This window comes from Saccopteryx leptura, chromosome 5, assembly GCF_036850995.1.
Source record: "Saccopteryx leptura isolate mSacLep1 chromosome 5, mSacLep1_pri_phased_curated, whole genome shotgun sequence".
Lineage (NCBI taxonomy): Eukaryota > Metazoa > Chordata > Mammalia > Chiroptera > Emballonuridae > Saccopteryx > Saccopteryx leptura.
In genome coordinates, this window is record NC_089507.1 from 161,702,269 (window position 1) to 161,722,689 (window position 20,421).

The window sequence follows — 20,421 nt, forward strand, 5'->3', positions numbered from 1 at the left end:
TGGTTAGTATTTATGTTGGCCCCATTGTATTTAATGTTCTTTAAGTTTTCTGTTTTAGCACTTTTATAAACAAATACTTTTTATGAGATCAGTTTTTTAAAATGAAACACACATTTTAAGTCCATAGTTTTCAATGTTATTTCTTTTCCACTGGTACAGTATACACATTTGAATCAATGTAGGTATTAATTACATTAGTGCAAATAAACTTAATAATGAATATATTACTTGAATGTCAATTTGTAAGCAGCAACTTGTTTTGTTTTTTCTTCTTTTTTTAGGTTGGACACCACTCCATAAGGCATCTAGTGAGGGATCTAATGATATAATTGTAGAGTTGTTAAAAGCTGGTGCTAATGTTAATTGTGAAAATCTAGATGGAATTCTGCCCTTACATGGTGCTGTTGCAAATAATCATTTAAAGGTACAGTGCACATCAGATTTGGTTCCTATTCATCTTTCTTAGAAAAATGAGTGAAGAAAAGTAAGATATTTTAAATTGAGAACTCAACTGATTCCTTAAAAAAATATTTTTAAAACCTTAAAATTACAAATAAAAATAACACATTGTATATAGATTGGAAAAATGATATTTTTTTATTCATTTTTTCCATTGTCTCTTCACTTAATTCAGGTATGTAAGTCAGAATGCAATAAAAGGGTTCAGAGGAAACAGGCTATATATCTAATACATTCGATTTTTAATTCTCTTAAATGATTTGCTGTTGTGCATAAAGGAGTCTCATTATACTAATGATACATATTACAAGTAGACTTTTTTTTTTTAACTCAGAATTACTTGGTCGGTTTGAGTTTTCAAAGAAATAGATTAAAACATAAGTAGCTTGTTACTTGGAGGTTTGTTGTATATTTTTCCCTTTTGTTTTTTTTTAACAAAGGGAGGGGTGGTAAAAACAAAGGGAGGTATGGTAAAAATATCATACTAGAATCAATATTTTAGTAACACTAAATTTCAAATCTAGACTTTAAAACCCTTCAGATTTTTAAATGTAACTTTTGTTTGACAAACCTTAGGAGAAAACTTTTTTTATTATCAATGGGCAGCATAATATTCGGTAATAATTATTGGCTCTAAAAAATAGTAAGGAAACTACCATCACCAACAACAATATAAAACCAGGGTATATATAAAAAATTCCTTGGATCCCTCACTAACACCTATTTATCTGTTTCTGCATATGTTTAAGAACCTGGTGAATTTTCTTTTTTCTTTTTTCAAGTGAGAGGAGGGGAGATAGACTCCCTCATGCACCCCAACTGGGGTCCACCTGGCAACCCTCATGTGGGGCAGGTGCTCTGCCCATCTGAGGCCATGCTAGCAACCGAGCTATTTTTAGTGCTGGAGGTGGAGGCTCCACAGAACCATCCTCAGTGCCTGGGCCAGTGTGCTCAAACCCATGCCTACAGGAGGGGAAAGAAAGAGAGAAAGAGAAAAGGGGGAGGGGAGCAGTGGAGAAGCAGATGGTTGCTTCTCCTGTGTGCCCTGACTGGGAATTGAACCCAGGACATTCACACGCTGGGCTGATGCTCTACCACTAAGCCAACCAGGCAGGGCCGATTTTTACTTAATTTTATGAAAGTATATAACCACTGTTTTCAGCCTACATGTAGTCATATGAAAGAATAGTATTACTGAATTTATGATTTGAGACAAAAGCTATAAGCTAATGATTAAGAATGTTACCAGATGGGTGGGCTAATGTCCAAGGTGGTTTCCTTTGAGCAAATAAATTCTGTTGCCTTTAAGATATTTACATTAAAAAAGAAGAGACAAAAATCTGAATATAATTTTGAAATGGAAGAAAAGAAACAGGAAGAATGATTAAAGTGATTAACTTACTGGCTATTTGTACAGGGAAAGGCCACTTAAAGTGAAACCACTTAAATAAGGGTCAAAATTTTATAGTGGGAAAATCAGGTTTTAGGATAATATCCTTAAAAATACAATATAAAACAAGGAAAATAAAGGGTTCACCAACACTACCCCTACATTTGGAAATTTATTAAAAGAACTTAAAAAACTCAGCTATTGTTACAATGTGGCTAAGATTTATTACAGCAATGTAGTAAGGCTATACAGCCAGGTCATCACAGGATAAGACACAGGTGGAGTCTGGAGGTATCCATGTGATGCATTTGTTACGCTCTCTCTTAGGAGAGGTCACATAGAGCATACTCTTTCCCCAGCAAGGAAAATGTAGCAATATTAATGCAATGTTTCTGTCCAGGGAAGCCCATTAGAAACTCAATGCTCAAGGTTTATACTGGAGACTAGTCATGTAGACATCCTCCCTCTCTAGCACATACTAGAGTTCAGACTTCCAGGAAGCATAAACTACATTATTTGTTCAGTTTAAGCACAGTGAACCACCTTTATCAATTAAGGAAAATTATATGAGTGTAGACTAGTGTTTACCTGCCAGTGTGTTACAGGAAACACAGGAAGCGAGTCCTGGTGGACAAAGATGCTCAGACAAGTGCTGGAGGAAGGGGAGAGGGTTATTAGCTGGCAGAGCAGCACAACCCAAAAAAAGGCAACAAAGCATGAGCTCCCTGAAGTCAGCTTCCTGTGTCTTACATACCTTTGCAGTTTTAGCTTTCACATAAAATGTGCCTGATTTCTTGGACCTCTTTGTGTGTATGCCTACGTGACCTTTGAGTCTCTGGGAGGGGAGGGGGCATGACGGGAGGTTTGGACTGTCTGTCCTTGACTACTCACATATCCCGTTTTTCTTGCTGGTGCTGAAAGTTATTTCAGGGAGCTAATAAAGGGGCTACAGAGCTGTGGTTTGTTACTTTTCAAACTACCTAACTCAGTCAGCCCTTCCTCCCTTAAGTGCACAGATGCCAGCTAAAGGCTAACCTTGTAAGCAGCCTTTCTGGATAGCAGTTACAGGCCAGCTATGTTAACTCTTTCCTAAACAGTATTGTATTTAGGTTCCAATTGAAACATATACTTAATTTCTAGAACAGGAAAAGACTGTATAAAGAAATTTTGTTGGCCTAATTTTTCTGACAAAGTTATTGAATAACACGTGGGACATCTTTTATTTTATACCATGACCTCAAAAGAGGTTTTTTGGGGTTTTTGTTTGTTTGTTTGTTTGTTTGTTTGATTTTTCTGAAATGAGAAGTGGGGAGGCAGAGAGACAGACTCCTGCATGAGCCCGACCAGGATCCACCCGGCTTGTCCACCAGAGGGCGATGCTTTGTGCCCATCTGGGGTGTTGCCCCATTGCAACACCAGCCATTCTAACACCTGAGCAGAGGCCATGGAGCCATCCTCAGTGCCCAGGCCAACCTTCCTCCAGTGGAGTCTTGGCTGTGGGAGGGGAAGAAAGAGAGAGAAAGGAGAAGGGGAAGGGTGGAGAAGCAGATGGGCACTTCTCCTGTGTACCCTGGCCAGGAATCGGACCCAAGACTTCCACATGCTGGGCTGATATTCTACCACTGAGCCAACCAGCCAGGGCCAAAGGAGGTCTTTTAAAAAAAATTTGAGAGGCAGCGCAAATTTTTTCTATGCCCTCATTAATTCTTTCATATTCAAATTCTGTGATTTTTTTTTTTTTAGGTTAACAATTTTCCCTATCAGTTTCTCATTCATTTCTGGCTTCACAGGTGCTTTAAGCATTTCTCCAACATTATTTTAATGTATGATATTAGGAAATCCTACATCTGTGAATTCTGACTTTGTAATCAATTTGTAGTGTATTTCTATTTTGTTGTTGTCTGTTAACATTATCAGTGTCCAGTGGCAAATTGACAAACAATCAGAAAGATTTTGGTTTGATGGATGAGAAAGATGCCATGTTAATGATCAGGTCAAATTTTGTAAGTGTTCTTGCATAAGAATTTTCTAAGTTTTGTGATAAAAAAGATGCAGTACATATATACAATGGAATACTACTCAGCCATAAGAAATGATGATATATTGCCATTTACAACAATATGAATGGCTTCTGAGAACATTATACTAAGTGAAATAAATAAATCAGAAAAAGCCAAGAACTATATGATTTTACACATAGGTTGGATACAAAACTGAGACTTATGGACATAGATAAAAATGAAATGGTTACCAGGGGGAGGGGAGTAAAGAGGCGAAAATATATGGTGAAGGAAAAGGGTGATGGGCACACAACACAGTCAGCAGTTCAAATGATGTTAGAGATGTTCACCTGAAACCTATGTACTCTTATTGATCAATTTAATCATTAAATTTAATTTCTAAGTTAAAAAACAAAAGAATCTTCCAATTTTGAAGACTCTAGCTTCCCTCATAGCAAATTGCTAACATCAAGGGATGGAGAAAATTATTACTCAGATATAGAAGGCCCTCTGTAAAAATAAATGCCTGGTGCTAAAAATTAACAATAGGAAGTAGCAGAAGGGGAATTTGGGTTAGTGGATAAAACACCAAGCTTGATATCGAAAAACTTGAATTCTAGGTCTAGTTCTGCTGCTTGAAAAGAGATATCTTTACCCCTAAAATAAAGAACTTGATCTTGAGCTATACTGTCTTACTCTGTAGCCACTAGCCACATGTGGCTACTTAAATTACTTAAAATTAATTAAATTCAGATTTTCAGTTGGATTAGCCACATTTCAAGTACTCAGTAGCTATGTGCAGCAAGTAGCTACCCATATTGAACTTTGCAGATTAAAACATTTCTCTCATCACAGAAAATTCTGCTAAATAGTGCTCTGGTCTAAAGCAGGGATTGTTAAATATTTCTTGTAAAGGGCTATATAATAAACAGTTTAGGTTTTCTGGGCCACCCCGTCTTTGTTGCAGCTAATCAACTGCTGTTGTAGTGCAAAAGCAGCCATAGATAATATATAAATGACTGGATGTAGCTGCTTCAATAAAATTTTATTTATAAAATCAGGCAGCAGACTGGATTTGGCCAGTGGGCTATAGTTTGCTATTGCTTGCTCTAGAGCAGGGGTCCCCAAACTACAGCCCACGGGCCTCATGCAGCCCCCTAAGGCCATTTATCTGGCCCCCACCGCACTTTCGGAAGGGGCACCTCTTTCATTGGTGGTCAGTGAGAGCAGCATAGTTTCCATTGAAATAGTGGTCAGTTTGTTGATTTAAATTTACTTGTTCTTCATTTTAAATATTGTACTGTTCCCGTTTTATTTTTTTACTTTAAAATATGTGATATGTGCAGTGTGCATAGGGATTTGTTCATAGTTTTTTTTTATAGTCCGGCCCTCCAACGGTCTGAGGGACAGTGAACTTGCCTCCTGTGTAAAAAGTTTGGGGACCCCTGCTCTAGAGGGTCACTTACGTTCTTTAACTTACAGTGGTGATATAGACAGTTTGCTTTTGGAGTAACCTTCCATATGTATATTGCATTTATTCTCAAGAGAAATATTCTACTTGAAAAGATTGTATTTTTAATGATATGTTAGTTCCCTTGATACTGATATATTGTTAACATCTTTCCTCATATTTTCATTAACTTTTTCTCTATGTGAGAATTCTTCTATCATTGGCTCAGTTTATTTCTGACTCATTTTTTCTCTGTTTCTTTATCTTGAGATAGGATATAAATAGATAAACTAAAAAGATTAAAAAGAGCGAAAGAGATAGACCTATTACACCATATAAATTTAATTCTTAGATAACTTTTTGCTATTGCATGACTACATACAAAGTTTTTCATTTTTTTTTTTTTTTTTTTTCTGAAGCTGGAAACAGGGAGAGACAGTCAGACAGACTCCCGCATGCGCCCAACCGGGATCCACCCGGCACGCCCACCAGGGGCGATGCTCTGCCCCCCAGGGGGCGATGCTCTGCCCATCCTGGGCGTCGCCATATTGCGACCAGAGCCACTCTAGCGCCTGAGGCAGAGGCCACAGAGCCATGCCCAGCGCCCGGGCCATCTTTGCTCCAATGGAGCCTTGGCTGCGGGAGGGGAAGAGAGAGACAGAGAGGAAAGCGCGGCGGAGGGGTGGAGAAGCAAATGGGCGCTTCTCCTATGTGCCCTGGCCGGGAATCGAACCCGGGTCCTCCGCACGCTAGGCCGACGCTCTACCGCTGAGCCAACCGGCCAGGGCAACATACAAAGTTTTTCAATACCCTATTTTTCTTTTTCTTTTTTTTTTTTTTTTTTTTTTTTTTTTGTATTTTTTTGAAGCTGGAAACGGGGATAGACAGACAGACTCCCGCATGCGCCTGACCGGGATCCACCCGGCACGCCCACCAGGGGGCGATGCTCTGCCCACCAGGGGACGATGCTCTGCCCCTCTGGGGCGTCGCTCTGTCGCGACCAGAGCCACTCTAGCGCCTGGGGCAGAGACCAAGGAGCCATCCCCAGCGCCCGGGCCATCTTTGCTCCAATTGGAGCCTCACTGCGGGATAGGAAGAGAGAGACAGAGAGGAAGAAGAGGGGGAGGGGTGGAGAAGCAGATGGGTGCCTCTCCTGTGTGCCCTGGCCGGGAATCGAACCCGGGACTTCTGCACGCCAGGCTAATGCTCTACCACTGAGCCAACCAGCCAGGGATGCCTATTATATTCTTCAACTTTTAATTTCATTTTATATTTATTCTCCAAGATGGTCATGTAGTCTACCTTGTAAAATGTAGAAAACAAAAGCATAAGAAAAAGGAGAGTGAGAGAAAAAGATATAAGAAAAAGATAAAAAGTGGGTGGGGATGAACATTCACCTTTGGACAAGATGGAATAGCAAGGACAAGATATACCCTTAACCATTAGAGAAATGATGTTATATAAAATCACAGTTTTGAGACCTTGGACAATATGCAGCACAGTGCAGTGATCCCTGAGAGAAAGGAAGCAAATGAAAGAAATTCTATGATTTCCTCACCTTATGGACTCAGAGGAAGTTTCCAGGCAGAAGCATGAGGAGGGAGAAATAAACAGCCCTATCGTCTCAGTGAGTTGAAGAAATAGAATTTGGAGTTTTAAAGGCTGCAGCAGCTAGAATTTATGGCCAAAATACCAGAAAGGACCTGCACAAAAAACTCTCTAGAGATTTGAAGGGGAATTCCCTTGATTTTTGCCTGATCTACAAATGTGTGTAAGAAAATTATGTAAGGTTAGGCAAAGAGCCAGCAGTGAGGATTGACTGAACCATTGCTGTTGCCTTAGAATAGTTCATGTTCCTGCCAGCCACAGTAGAAAGACCTCTTTTTTTTTTTTCTGTATTTTTCTGAAGCTGGAAATGGGGAGGCAATCAGACAGACCCCCGCATGCGCCTGACCGGGATCCACCCGGCACGACCACCAGGGGGCGATGCTCTGCCCATCCGGGGCGTCGCTCTGTCGCGACCAGAGCCACTCTAGCACCTGGGGCAGAGGTCAAGGAGCCATCCCCAGTGCCCGGGCCATCTTTTGCTCCAATGGAGCCTCGGCTGTGGGAGGGGAAGAAAGAGACAGAGAGGAAGGAGAGGGGGAGGGATGGAGAAGCAGATAGGTGCCTCTCCTGTGTGTCCTGGCCGGAAATCGAACCTGGGACTTCCGCTCGCCAGACTGACGCTCTACCACTGAGCCAACTGGCCAGGGCAGAAAGACCTCTTAAAATATGGAGTCACCAAGTGGAGGAGGGCATTTCCTGCATAGTTGGATCAAATTAGTCCTAGACTAAAGATTTCTATGGGCCTACCTTAACACTTCACCAAAAGTATCAAAACTATCATACTGATTTTAAGTAACCTAACTCTGTCTCAGGATGAAGCCCAGCAACATCTGAAGGAATACAGTTAAATCTAGTGTTTGGCAATATAAAAGTCACACTGTCTATCAACCCATCCAAAATTTTCAAAATACCAAAAGTAGGAAATATTTACAACCAGAAGAAAAAATGAACCAATCAAAATAGACCCAATGATGACATATAATAGAATTTGCAGAAAAGAGTCTTAAGACAGGTACTGTGATTATACTCTATGTGGTAGGTAGAAGTCTAAGATGGTTTTAAGAGTCTCACCCACTGCCCAATGTAAACTATAATTCCCCCCCTTTGAATGTGGGTGGACCCAACCTAATCAGGTAAGGCCTTTAAAAGAGGAAAGCATTAAAGAAAGCCATGTGACAAGGAACTAAAGGAAGCCAGGAACTGAGAGCAGTCCCCAGCCTGTATCCAACAAAAATACAGGAATTTTAGTCATACACATACAAGGAAATGAATTATACCTAAAACCAGTGAGCTTGGGAAAGGACCCTAAACCTTAGATGAGAATCACAGATCATGCTGACACTTTTATTTTTGCCTGGTGAAGACTGAGCAAACAGCTTAGCCACACCATGCTTAGATTTCAGACCTATAAAACTGTGAGGTAATAAATTTGTATTATTTTAAGCCATCACATTTGTAGTAATTCATTATGTAGTAATAGTAAACTTAATAGTAATACACTTAATACGTTCAAGAAGATAAAAGAAAACAGAAATATGATAAGAAAAATGGAAGACATAATTAAGGCAAACTTCTGAAGGTGAAAATAAAATATCTAAAATAAAATTTTCATGAAGTAGATTAATAACACATTAAATTCTAAAAAGTAAATATGGTGAAATTGAAGATAAAGTAATATAAATGATCCAAAATGAAACTCAGGGAGAAGAAATACTGAAAACAAAAAACAAACAGGACATCAGTGAACTGTAAAATAGTACAAGCTGTGTAGCACATATGCAAGCTTAATCTCCAAATGAAAGGGGTGGTCAGAAAAAATATTTGGAGCCTCCATTAGGAAACCTACCTACAGTAAGTTGCTGGAGAAGCCTCACCTGCAGATCTTCCTAATTGACTCACAGGTACCCCAAATGCTCTACATAACTCACCCACATCCCACTTCTCTGTTCCCCTCAACCCCCATGGTTGGGCTCCCAGTGTGCACTTTTGTGTTCAGCAAGAGTGAGCCTTTGCAGATAGTAAGCAAGCACAGAAAGCCGTACAGCTGTGGATTTCCAGGAACCACCTTAGGAAAAACAAGCAAGAACTTGTCAACACCTTGGCTTAGCTTTGCAGAGATCAAGAGAAGGTTTACAATCTTAAGAAATCTCCCCCCCCCCCCCCCCCCCCCGCCCATACACACACACCAAGAAGTGTGGATTTAGCACATCCATAGAAAATGTGAGAAAGCCTCACAATCTCTTGATGGACTGGCAGGTGACGAAGATACCTCTCTCCCAAAGCTGGTTAATAAAGACTAGAGAAGATGACTGCTTCTTCACATGTTAAGACAGCATTGCAAGACTTCAAGGAACACAAAAAGCCAAGGAAACATGACTCCACTAAAGGAACGAAATAATTTTTCAGTAACCAATCCCAAAGAAATGGAGATCTATGAATTGCCTTACAAAGAATTTAAAATAATTGTGGGGTTTTTTTGTTTTTTTTGTTTTTGCTTTTTTACAGAGACAGAGAAAGTCAGAGAGAGAGATAGACAGGGACAGACAGACAGGAACAGAGAGATGAGAAGCATCAATCATTAGTTTTTTGTTGGACATTGCAACACCTTAGTTGTTCATTGATTGCTTTCTCATATGTGCCTTGACCGTGGGCCTTCAGCAGACTGAGTAAGCTCTTGCTGGAACCAGGGACCTTGGGTCCAAGCTAGTGAGCTTTTTGCTCAAACCAGATGAGCCCGAGCTGAAGCTGGCGACCTCAGGGTCTCGAACCTGGGTCCTCGGCATCCCAGTCCAGCACTCCATGCATTGTGCCACTGCCTGGTCAGGCTAAAATAATTGTTTTAAGGAAGCTTGGTAATCTACAAAAGAGCACTTAATCAACTTAAGAAAATCAGGAAAATAATACATGAACAAAACGAGGTTCAACAGAAATATCATAAAAAGGAAACTTTTTCTACATAAAGATTTGTACTCAAATATTCATAGCAGCTTTGTTCATAAAAAGCTACTAGAACTCAAATGTCTATCATTTGGTAAATCAATAAATTGTTAAAAGTACCAAACTATCTTTTTCCTCTTTTAAAATTTATTTTGGAGAGAAAGGAAGGGAGAAACATCAATTTGTTGTTCCGCTTATTTATACGTTTATTGGTTGATTATTATATGTGCTCTGACCAGGTATCGAACCCATAACCTTGGTGTGTCTGGACGATGCTCTAACTGAGCTACCGGGCCAGGACCTGTTTTTTCTTAGAAACATCTTTATTACGAGTGGCCTTTGACACTTCTCTTTATATATAGAAGAATTTGTGTAACTTTCATTCATTGATCTAACACTGTTTTCAAGGTAGGAAGCAAGTACTATCCTTTTTTTTTTTAAGATTTTATTTATTGATTTTAGAGAAAGGAGAAAGAGAGAGGAATGGCAGGGGAAGGAGCAGGAAGCATCTACTCATAGTTGACCAGGCAACCCCAGGGTTTCAAACCAGCAACCTCAGCATTTTAGGTAGATTTATTATCCACTGCGCCATCACAGGTCAGGCACAAGTACCATTCTTAGAGACATCTTTATTATAAGTGTTTTTAAACAGTTCTCTATATGCATTGCAAAATGGGTATAAATCCCATACACTGGTATAACATTGTCCTCATCACAGTTAGCGAGTAGCATTCTTAGAGACATCTTATTACAAGTGTTCTTACATAGTCTACATCAGGGGTCTCAAACTCGCGGCCCACAGACTAATCCACGAAGTTCAAAATATTTTGGATGAAATTAAGTAAGCCCGTGGATTAGTCTGCGGGCCGCACAAAATTGTTCGGCAGGCCGTGCGTTTGAGACCCCTGGTCTACATGCATTGGAGAATGGGTGTAACTTCCACTCACTGGTATAAATTGTTCTTATACTAGCTGGCAAGTAGCCAGAACAAACTATTGATACACACAATTATCTGGATTAATCTAAAAATTATCATGCTAATTACAAGAAGCCAGACACAAAAGGTCATATACTACAGTGTGTCCATAAAGTCATGGTGCACTTTTGACCGGTCACAGGAAAGCAACAAAAGACGATAGAAATGTGAAATCTGAACCAAATAAAAGGAAAACTCTCCCAGTTTCATACCTATTCAGTGCAGTTTGATGTGGGCTCATGCACAGATTTTTTAGGGCTCCTTAGGTAGCTATCCCATATAGCCTCTACAGACTCGTCACTTCACTAACTGATGGCCTACCAGAACGGGGTTTCTCCACCAAACTGCTGGTTTCCTTCAACTGCTTATCCCACTGAGTAATGTTATTCCTGTATGGTAGTGCTTCGTTATAAACGTGCCAATATTCATGTTGCACTTTGGTCACGGATTCGAATTTAGCGAGCTGCAGAACACATTGAGCTTTCCTCTGTACTGTCCACATCTCGACTGGCATGGCCGTGGGCTGCTCCGCTGTATACACAGTGTTATGTCATCATCTACGCATGTGCACATGCTGCCACATCATCCTACAGAAACTGGGAGGGTTTTCCTTTTATTTGGTGCAGATTTCACATTTCTATTGTCTTTTGTTGCTTTCCTGTGACCGGTCAAAAGTGCACCATGACTTTACAGACACACTGTATATTATTTCATTCATATGAAATTCTATGAGGCAAAATTTATACTGATTGAAACAGATCACTGATTGCCAAAGGCCAAAGAGTAGTAGGAAAGGATTAACTACAGAGGCATAACAGATTTTTTTCTGATAATGGAATGTTTCTAAGTCATGATTATAGTAGCGATTACTTCAGTAAAACTAATTTAAAAAAATACAAAGTGGGTGAGAGACCTATACCTTGTTCACCTTAACTTTGCCGAGCTTTTTGTTCTTCTGGTCCATCCCATCATGTTACTTGGGACTCCCTCCCAACTCTAGCTTCAGCCTTTCCTGTTTAGTGCCTTTTGGCTTTGTTGTGTTCTCTTAGACTTTTTCCTGTTAATGAGTAGTACTGAAAAACAGCTTTTTGGGGGCCTGTTCTCTCTGAGTTGAGTTCTCTGTGTCTTCCAAAACAATAAATTAATCCATGTTAGTATATTAAAAAGTCCAAGGCCTAGAGCAATGGTTCTCAAACTTTTTGAAGTCGGGTGCATTTAAAATTCTATAAATAATTGTAGGCGCACTATATACAAATTTCTGAGAAATATGTTATAATAATTAAGTCAAATATTAAAGGAGGCCCTGGCCGGTTGGCTCAGCGGTAGAGCGTCGGCCTAGCGTGCAGAGGACCCGGGCTCGATTCCTGGCCAGGGCACACAGGAGAAGCGCCCATTTGCTTCTCCACCCCTCCGCCGCGCCTTCCTCTCTGTCTCTCTCTTCCCCTCCCGCAGCCAAGGCTCCATTGGAGCAAAGATGGCCCGGGCGCTGGGGATGGCTCTGTGGCCTCTGCCCCAGGCGCTAGAGTGGCTCTGGTCGCAACATGGCGACGCCCAGGATGGGCAGAGCATCGCCCCCTGGTGGGCAGAGCGTCGCCCCATGGTGGGCGTGCCGGGTGGATCCCGGTCGGGCGCATGCAGGAGTCTGTCTGACTGTCTCTCCCTGTTTCCAGCTTCAGAGAAATGCAAAAAAAACAAACAAACAAAAAAAAAAACCAACAACCAAATATTAAAGGAAAAATATAAAGTCCAAGCATGCTTTTATGGTAATTAAATGAAATAAATACAACAAAATTAAATTTATTCTGACATTAAAAAACATTTTTATATTACATTTTTTGTTATGCTTTTTAGAATTGTAAAAAGGGTTAAAATATATAAAAGAAACGACAAAAAAGTTATCTTTTTATATATATAGGTACATTCTTAGTAAGATTTAGTAAATTTGGCAGATCCCGGCGTGAATGTGTTAAGTTTTTTCATTCTTGTGTTTATGAGAAACATCAGCCTGATGTGTCCTAGCGATTTCTTCAATGTTTGGTCATATATTTGAAAGGCAAACTCTCATTTTCTTATCAATACATTGAAGAATTCCTCTCTTTTTACTCTTGTGTTGAGGGTAGAAAATCTTAATTCACATAAATAGGATGTTGAAAATTGTAGAAAAATGTTCAAAGGTTTTTTAGATATTGCCACATATTTTTTAATAGAAATCCACAAGGCTTCAAGAGACAATTCCTTATGTTTTGATCAGTGGATGTAGCTGCCAGTTCTTCTTCTTCTGTTAATGTTAAACCAAAATCACTTGAAGCTTCCATGAGTCGGTTTCCAATCCAATCGTATTGTTCAGTGTTAAGTGATGGAAAATGCTATAAATTAAATTCTGCCCGTCAGCCTTCAAGTCCTATTTTATTTACACTTAACTTTTGCTCACTTCCAGAATCGGATTCTTTAATATCACGCTCCTTTTTGAGATATCTGTCCATTTTATTTGGGTGTATTTATATAAAAATAATATAATGAAGTGTTAACAAAAAGTGGTATTTCCATAATGAAACGGTATAATAGAGTAACTATATTTATTTTTATATCTGGGCACATGCCACAAACCAGCGCAGCTAGTAATTCCAGATTCCAAGTGAGAATGGTGTGAAATTAAGAAAATAGGGGGTTGGGAAGGCCCTGTAATTGCTGCTGGCAAGAACAAAGCGTGCTCAAAAACCGCATCTTGCTTTATGTATAGGGCAAAGTAGGCCATTAGCAAATCAGTGGTCTCTGATCACATTTCCAAGGCAACCCAAGTATTTTACCAAGTGTGGAAAACGGCCACCATACTTATCATCTTAACTTTGCACCAAACAAAGGATAGAAGAAACTTGCTTCCAGTCTTTCCAGGGAACATGGTGGGGGGGGGTAGTGTAAACAATCCAGCACCGCAGCTTAACAGAGTTTTACAACCTAATCAGGCAAGGGAGGTGGGGGGTTGGGCACACTGTCTCTTTACAGCCAATTCCCCACATCTCTGTCCTCCAAAAATCTGAACTCCAAAAACCCTGTTGGTTTTCTGATCCCCAACAGGCACATATTTCTCTGGAATACCATAGGACGCACCAATATGCCCTGGCGCACACTTTGAGAACCACTGTTCTGGAAGAAGGCTTTGTCTTAACACAGGCTCAATAGTCATTGTTAATATGACATAAGCTTTTAAGAGCCTGAAGTTTTCTTTTCCAAAAAGAGCTCTCTCTCTCCCCCATATAGTGTTGGAAAGATGATCTAAGGAATCTATATTTTTAAATACTTCTACAGTGACTTCAATTATTACTCAGGTGTAGAAACTATTGAATTGAGGCACTGCTCACCCTACCTTTTATTTTTTTCTTCTTTTTCCAAGTGAGAGGAGGGGAGATAGAGAGACTCCTGCATGCACCCCAACCGGGACCCTGTCTGGGGCAATGCTCTGTCCATGTGAGGCCATGCTTGCAACCAAGCTATTTTTATCACCTGAAGTAAAGCCATCCTCAGTGCCTCAGGCTGATGTGCTCAAACCAATGGAGCCATTGCTGTAGAAGGGGAAAAGAGAGAGAGAGAGAGAGAAGGGGGAGGTGGAGGGGTGGAGAAGCAGATGGTTGCTTCTCCTATGTGCCCTGACTGGGAATCGAACCACACACCAGGCCGACATTATTCCACTGAGCTGACTGGCGAAGGTTGCTCACGTCATCTTTTAAAAAAATAAAATATCTTTATTCAGACTTCACTAAGGTTTATATATATACAGCTTTCATCAAAAAATTTTTTCGGGAGATTTTCCATATGCCATGATCCACTGCCTTTAATTACTTCAGTTGGTCTTTTTCACCTCTCTTAAGGAAAAAGGGTAGGATTAGAGGACTTTTCATTAAAAGCTCACTATGTGCCAGATACTTTATAAGAGCTCACAGTTAATTCTAAAAAGTGATAAAAATAAGGTTCAGATGGTAAGTAACTTGCTCAAGGACATAGCTAGTAAGTAGCAGTAGTGAGTTCTGTAGGGTTGACTTTATCTTTAACATTTTGTGAATATAAATCAGTTATTGAGGACTTATATTTGCATACATGTTGCATAGATTGGATATCAAGTTTCCTGAAATACAGTCCAAATGGAACTTCATTCAACTATGTCTAATGGCAACTTATAATACAGTTTATAATATAATATAGTCCTAAAATGATTCTTTCTCCTTTGTCCACCCCATCCTCCAGCAGCTTGGGGAAGAGAGGAAAAGGCTCTGTTAAAGTAATGGAATAAACCTCCTGCACACAGTCTCCCTATGTCTGCCTCTTTTTGCAATCAAGGCAGCTTGTCTGGTACTTCCATGGCATCATGTTTGGTTCTCCTGTGGGATCAAATGAGGTCAAACCAGTGGGTCAATTTTAAGTTGTTATATCAAATTTAATAAAAAAAAATTTTGGCCAAAGTTTGAAAATTTTTTTTCATAACTTTTAATGCTTGATAATAGTGTCTTGTAATGAAAGCAGAACTCACTGATCTAAAGTGTCAATAGAGATAACTTCAGAAAAATACCTTCTAGGCAGCTGAGATTCTACTGCAACATGAAGCAAACCCTAATCAAAAGGATCAGAAACAGAAGGCTGCTTTAGATGAAGCAGATGATGAAAAACTGAAAGAGCTGCTAAAATCTTACAGTGATACCAAAACTGATGATAATAGAGAGGAGAGTGATGCTGTAGCCACTGGTATGTATGTCAGTGTTGCTTACTGTTTTATGTAGCTGTATCCCTCTGCTTAGAAAAATCTTTTTTTTAATTAATTTTAATTTATTGTGTTAACATGAATTCAAGTGTCCCACTCAGTAAAACTCCCTCACCCCCATTCCCTTGTTCCCAATTAGCCTCCCTTTGACCCCCTCCCCCTAACTCCTTCTTTATTTGCCTTTGGGATTTGCTGTCCTGTTATCTGTATCTATGTGTTATGTATATATAATTTCACTAATCCCTTCACCTTCTCTGATCTCATCTCCTCATCCCCCTTCCCTCTGACAGCTGTCCCTCTGCTCCCTGTGACCACACCTCTTCCTCTATTCTGTTCCTCAGTTCACGTTGTTCATTAGATTCCACATATAAGTGAGATCATATGATATTTGTATTTCTCTGCCTGGCTTCTTTCACTTAGCATAATAATCTCCAGGCCCATCCATGCCATTGCAAAAGGTAAGGTTTCCTTATTTTTCATGGCCGCGTAGTATTCCATTGTATATATGTACTGTTGCCTTTTTTTTTTTGTATTTTTTCTGAAGTTAGAAGTGGGGCGTGTAGGGAGACAGACTCCCACATGTGCCTGACCAGTATCCACCTGGCATGTGCGCCAGAGAGTGATGCTCAGCCCCTCTGAGGCGTTTGCTCCACTGCAATTGGAACCATCCTCAGCGCCTGGGTCAACTTTGCTCCAGTGGAGCCTTGGCTGTGGGAGTGGATGAGAGAGACAGAGAGGAAGGAGAGGGGGAAGGGTGGAGAAGCAGATGGGTGCTTCTCCTGTGTGCCCTGGTTGGGAATCGAACCCGGGACTTCCACACGCCAGGCTGACCCTCTACTCCTGAGCCAACCCACCAGGGATGTATCACTGCTTTTTAATCCACTCGTCCACTGATGGACACTTGGCTGTTTCCAGATCTTGTCATTTGTAAACAATGCTACAATAAACATGGGGGTGCATATCTTCTTTTGAATCAGTGTTTTGGTATTCTTAGAATATGTTCCTAAAAGTGGGATAGCTAGGTCAAAAGGCAGTTCCACTTTTAATTTTTTGAGGAAATTCCATACTGTTCTCCACAGTGGCTGCACAAGTGTACATTCCCACAAGCAGTGCAGGATGGTTCCCTTTTCTCGACACCCTCGACAGTACTTGTGTGTTGATTTGTTAATGAGCGCCATTCTGACAGGTGTGAAGTGGTATCTCATTGTGGTTTTAATTTGCATTTCTCTGATGATTAATGATGCTGAACATTTTTTCATATGCCTATTGGCCACCTGTATGTCATCTTTGGAAAAGTGTCTTTTCAATTCTTCTCCCCATTTATTTATTTTTTTAATTTTTGGGTTTTTTAATTAATTTTAATGGGGTGACATTGATAAATCAGGGTACATATGTTCAGAGAAAACATCTCCAGATTATTTTGACATTTGATTATGTTGCAGAGAGAGAGAGAAGGGGGGGGGAGGAGTTGGAAGCATCAACTCCCATATGTGCCTTGACCAGGCAAGCCCAGGGTTTCGAACCGGCAACCTCAGCATTTCCAGGTCAATGCTTTATCCACTGCACCACCACAGGTCAGGCACCATCACACTTTTTTAATTGGATTGTTTACCTTCCTGGTATTGAGTTTTAGAAGTTCTTTATAAATTTTGGTTATTAACCCCTTATCCAGATGTATTGGCAAATATGTTCTCCCATAGTGTGGGTTGTCTTTTAATGTTGTTAATGTTGTCTTTTGCTGTACAAAAGCTTTTTAGTTTGATATACTTCCATTTGTTTATTTTGTCCTTTATTTCACTTACCCTTGGAGATAAATCAGCAAAAATATTGCTATGAGAGATATCGAAGAGTTTACTGACTGTTTTCTTTCAAGATGTTTTTGGTTTCATGACTTACATTTAAGTCTTTTATCCATTTTGAGTTTATTTTTGTGAATAGTTTAAGTTGGTGGTATAGTTTCATTTTTTTGCATGTATCTGTCCAATTTTCCCAACCCCATATATTAAAGATACTGTCTTTACTACATTGTATGCTCTTACCTCCTTTGTCAAATATCAGTTGGCCATAAAGGCCTGATTTATTTCTGGGTTCTCTGTTCTGTTCCATTGATATGTATGCCTGTTCTTATGCCAGTAGCAAGCTGTTTTAATTACTATGGCCTTTTATTATAACTTGATATCGGGAAGTGTGATACTTCCCACTTTATTTTTCATTTTCAAGATTGCTGGGGCTATTCGTGGTTTTGTTTTTGTTTTTTTAGTTCCATATAAATTTTTGGAATATTTGTTCTATATCTTTGAAGTATGCCATTGGTATTTTAATAAGAATTGCATTTAATTTATAGATTATTTTAGGTAATATAGACATTTTAATGATGTTTTTTCCTTATCCATGAACACGGTATATGTTTCCACTTGTTTGTATCTTCCTTGATTTCTTTTTTCAATGTCTTATAATTTTCTGAGTACAGTCTTTTACCTCCTTGGTTACATTTACATCTAGATACTTCAGACAGTTTATTGGTAGTATATACAAATGCCACTGATTTCTGAATATTAATTTTATATCCTGCCATCTCTCTGAATTCATTTATCAGATCTAGTAGGTTTTTTTTACTGAGACTTTAGGGTTTTCTATGTACAGTATCATGTCATCAGCAAATAAGAATAGTTTTACTGCCTGACCTGTGGTGGCGCAGTGGATAAAGCGTCGACCTGGAAATGCTGAGGTTGCCGGTTCGAAACCCTGGGCTTGCCTGGTCAAGGCACATATGGGAGTTGATGCTTCCAGCTCCTCCCCCCTTCTCTCTCTCTGTCTCTTCTCTCTCTCTCTCCCTCTGTCTCTCCCTCTCCTCTCTAAAAAATGAATAAATAAATAAATAAATAATTTAAAAAAATAGTTTTACTTTTTCTTTTCTAATTTGAATGTCTTTTATTTTCCTTTATGTCTGATTGCTATGGCTAGAACTTCCAGAACTATGTTGAATAAGTTTGGTGAAAGAGGGCATCCTTGCCTTCTTCCTGATCTTAAGGGGATTGCTTTTAATTTTTGTCCATTGAGTATGATGTTGGCTATCAGTCTGTCATAGATGGCTTATATTATGTTGAGGTTTGTTCCCTTGTTCCCACTTTGCTGAGAGTTTTGATCATAAATGGGTGCTGGATTTTATCAAATGCTTTTCCTGCAGCTATTGATATAATCATGTAATTTTATTATTCCTTTTATTTATGTGATGAATAACATTGATTGATTTGCAAATATTGTATGAGCTTTGCCTTCCTGGAATAAATCCCACTTGATCATGATGTATGCCTTTTTAAATGTATTGCTGGATCCAGTTAGCTAGTATTTTATTGAGAATTTTATCATCTATGTTCATCAGGGATATTGATCTATAGTATTCTTTCTTTGTAGTGTCTTTACCTGGTTTTGGAATGAGGATAACGCTTGCCTCATCAAAGGAGTTTGGAAGTCTTCCCTCCTTGAATTTTTTGAAATAGCTTGAGAAAGATAGGTTTTAGTTCTCCTTTGAATATTTGGTAAAATTTGCCTTTGAAGCCATCTGGTCCAGGACTTTTGTTTGTTTGGAGTTCTTTGATAACTGTTTCAATATCATTTGTTGTAATCAATCTGATTGGGTTTTCTGACTCTTCCAGATTGAGCCTTAGAAGATTGTATGTTTCTAGGAATTTATCCATTTCACCTAGGTTGTCCAATTTTTTGGCATACCGGTCTTCATAGTATTTTCTTACAATCCTTTATATTTCTGTGTTGTCAGTTGTTACTTTTCTTCTTTTATTTCTAATTTTATTTATTTGAGTCCTCTCTCTTTTTTTCTTAACAAGTTTGGTTAAAGGTTCATCAGTCTTGCTTACCTTTTCAAAGAACCAGCTCTTGGTTTTATTGATCTTTTGTATTGTTTTGTTTAGCCTCTTTGTCATTTATTTCTGCTCTGATTTATATTATTTCCTTCCTTCTGCTTCCTCTGGGTTTTATTTGCTGTTCTTTTTCTAGATCTTTTAGATGCAGAGTTAAGTTGTTTATTTGAGCTTTTTCTTCTTAAGTAGTGCCTGTAATGCTATGAACTTCTCTCACAGGACTGCTTTAGTGGTGTCCCATAGATTTTGAGTTGCTGTATGTTAATTTTTATTTGTTTCAAGACATTTTTTATTTCTTCCTTGATCTCGTTGTTAACTCATTGATTATTTAATAACATGCTATTTAGCCTCCAAGTGTTTGACCATTTTTCAGTTTTTTTATTTTAGTTGATTTCTAATTTTATACCCTTGTGATCAGTGAAGATGCTTGAAATGATTTCAGTCTTCTTCAATTTATTGAGACTTGTCTTGTATCCTAACATGTGCTCTATCTTAGAGAATGTATCATGAGCACTTGAAAAGAATGGTTTATTCTGCTTCTTTGGTGTAAAAGGTTCTGAAGATATTATCCATTTGATCTAGTATGTCATTTAAGGCTGCTGTTTCTTTGTTAATATTTGGTCTGGAGGATCTATCCATTGATGTTAGTGGGGTATTAAAATCCCTTACTATTTTACTATTGCTATCGATTTCACCCTTTATGTCAATCAAAATCTGCGTTATATACAGTGTGTCCATAAAGTCATGGTGCACTTTTGACCGGTCACAGGAAAGCAACAAAAGACGATAGAAATGTGAAATCTGCACCAAATAAAAGGAAAACTCTCCCAGTTTCATACTTATTCAGTGCAGTTCGATGTGGGCTCATGCACAGATTTTTTAGGGCTCCTTAGGTAGCTATCCCATATAGCCTCTACAGACTCGTCACTGACTGATGGCCTACCAGAACGGGGTTTCTCCACCAAACTGCCGG

At 39.2% G+C, this 20,421-nt stretch overlaps 1 protein-coding gene across 1 annotated transcript in view; it reads left to right on the top strand.

The window, feature by feature from the left end:
* Positions 1 to 20,421, top strand: part of ANKRD31 (ankyrin repeat domain 31) — a 265,656-nt gene that overhangs the window by 178,538 nt on the left and 66,697 nt on the right. Inside the window, 2 exon segments of the mRNA XM_066386576.1 lie at positions 282 to 424; positions 15,389 to 15,554. Coding sequence (XP_066242673.1) covers positions 282 to 424; positions 15,389 to 15,554 — 309 coding nt within the window.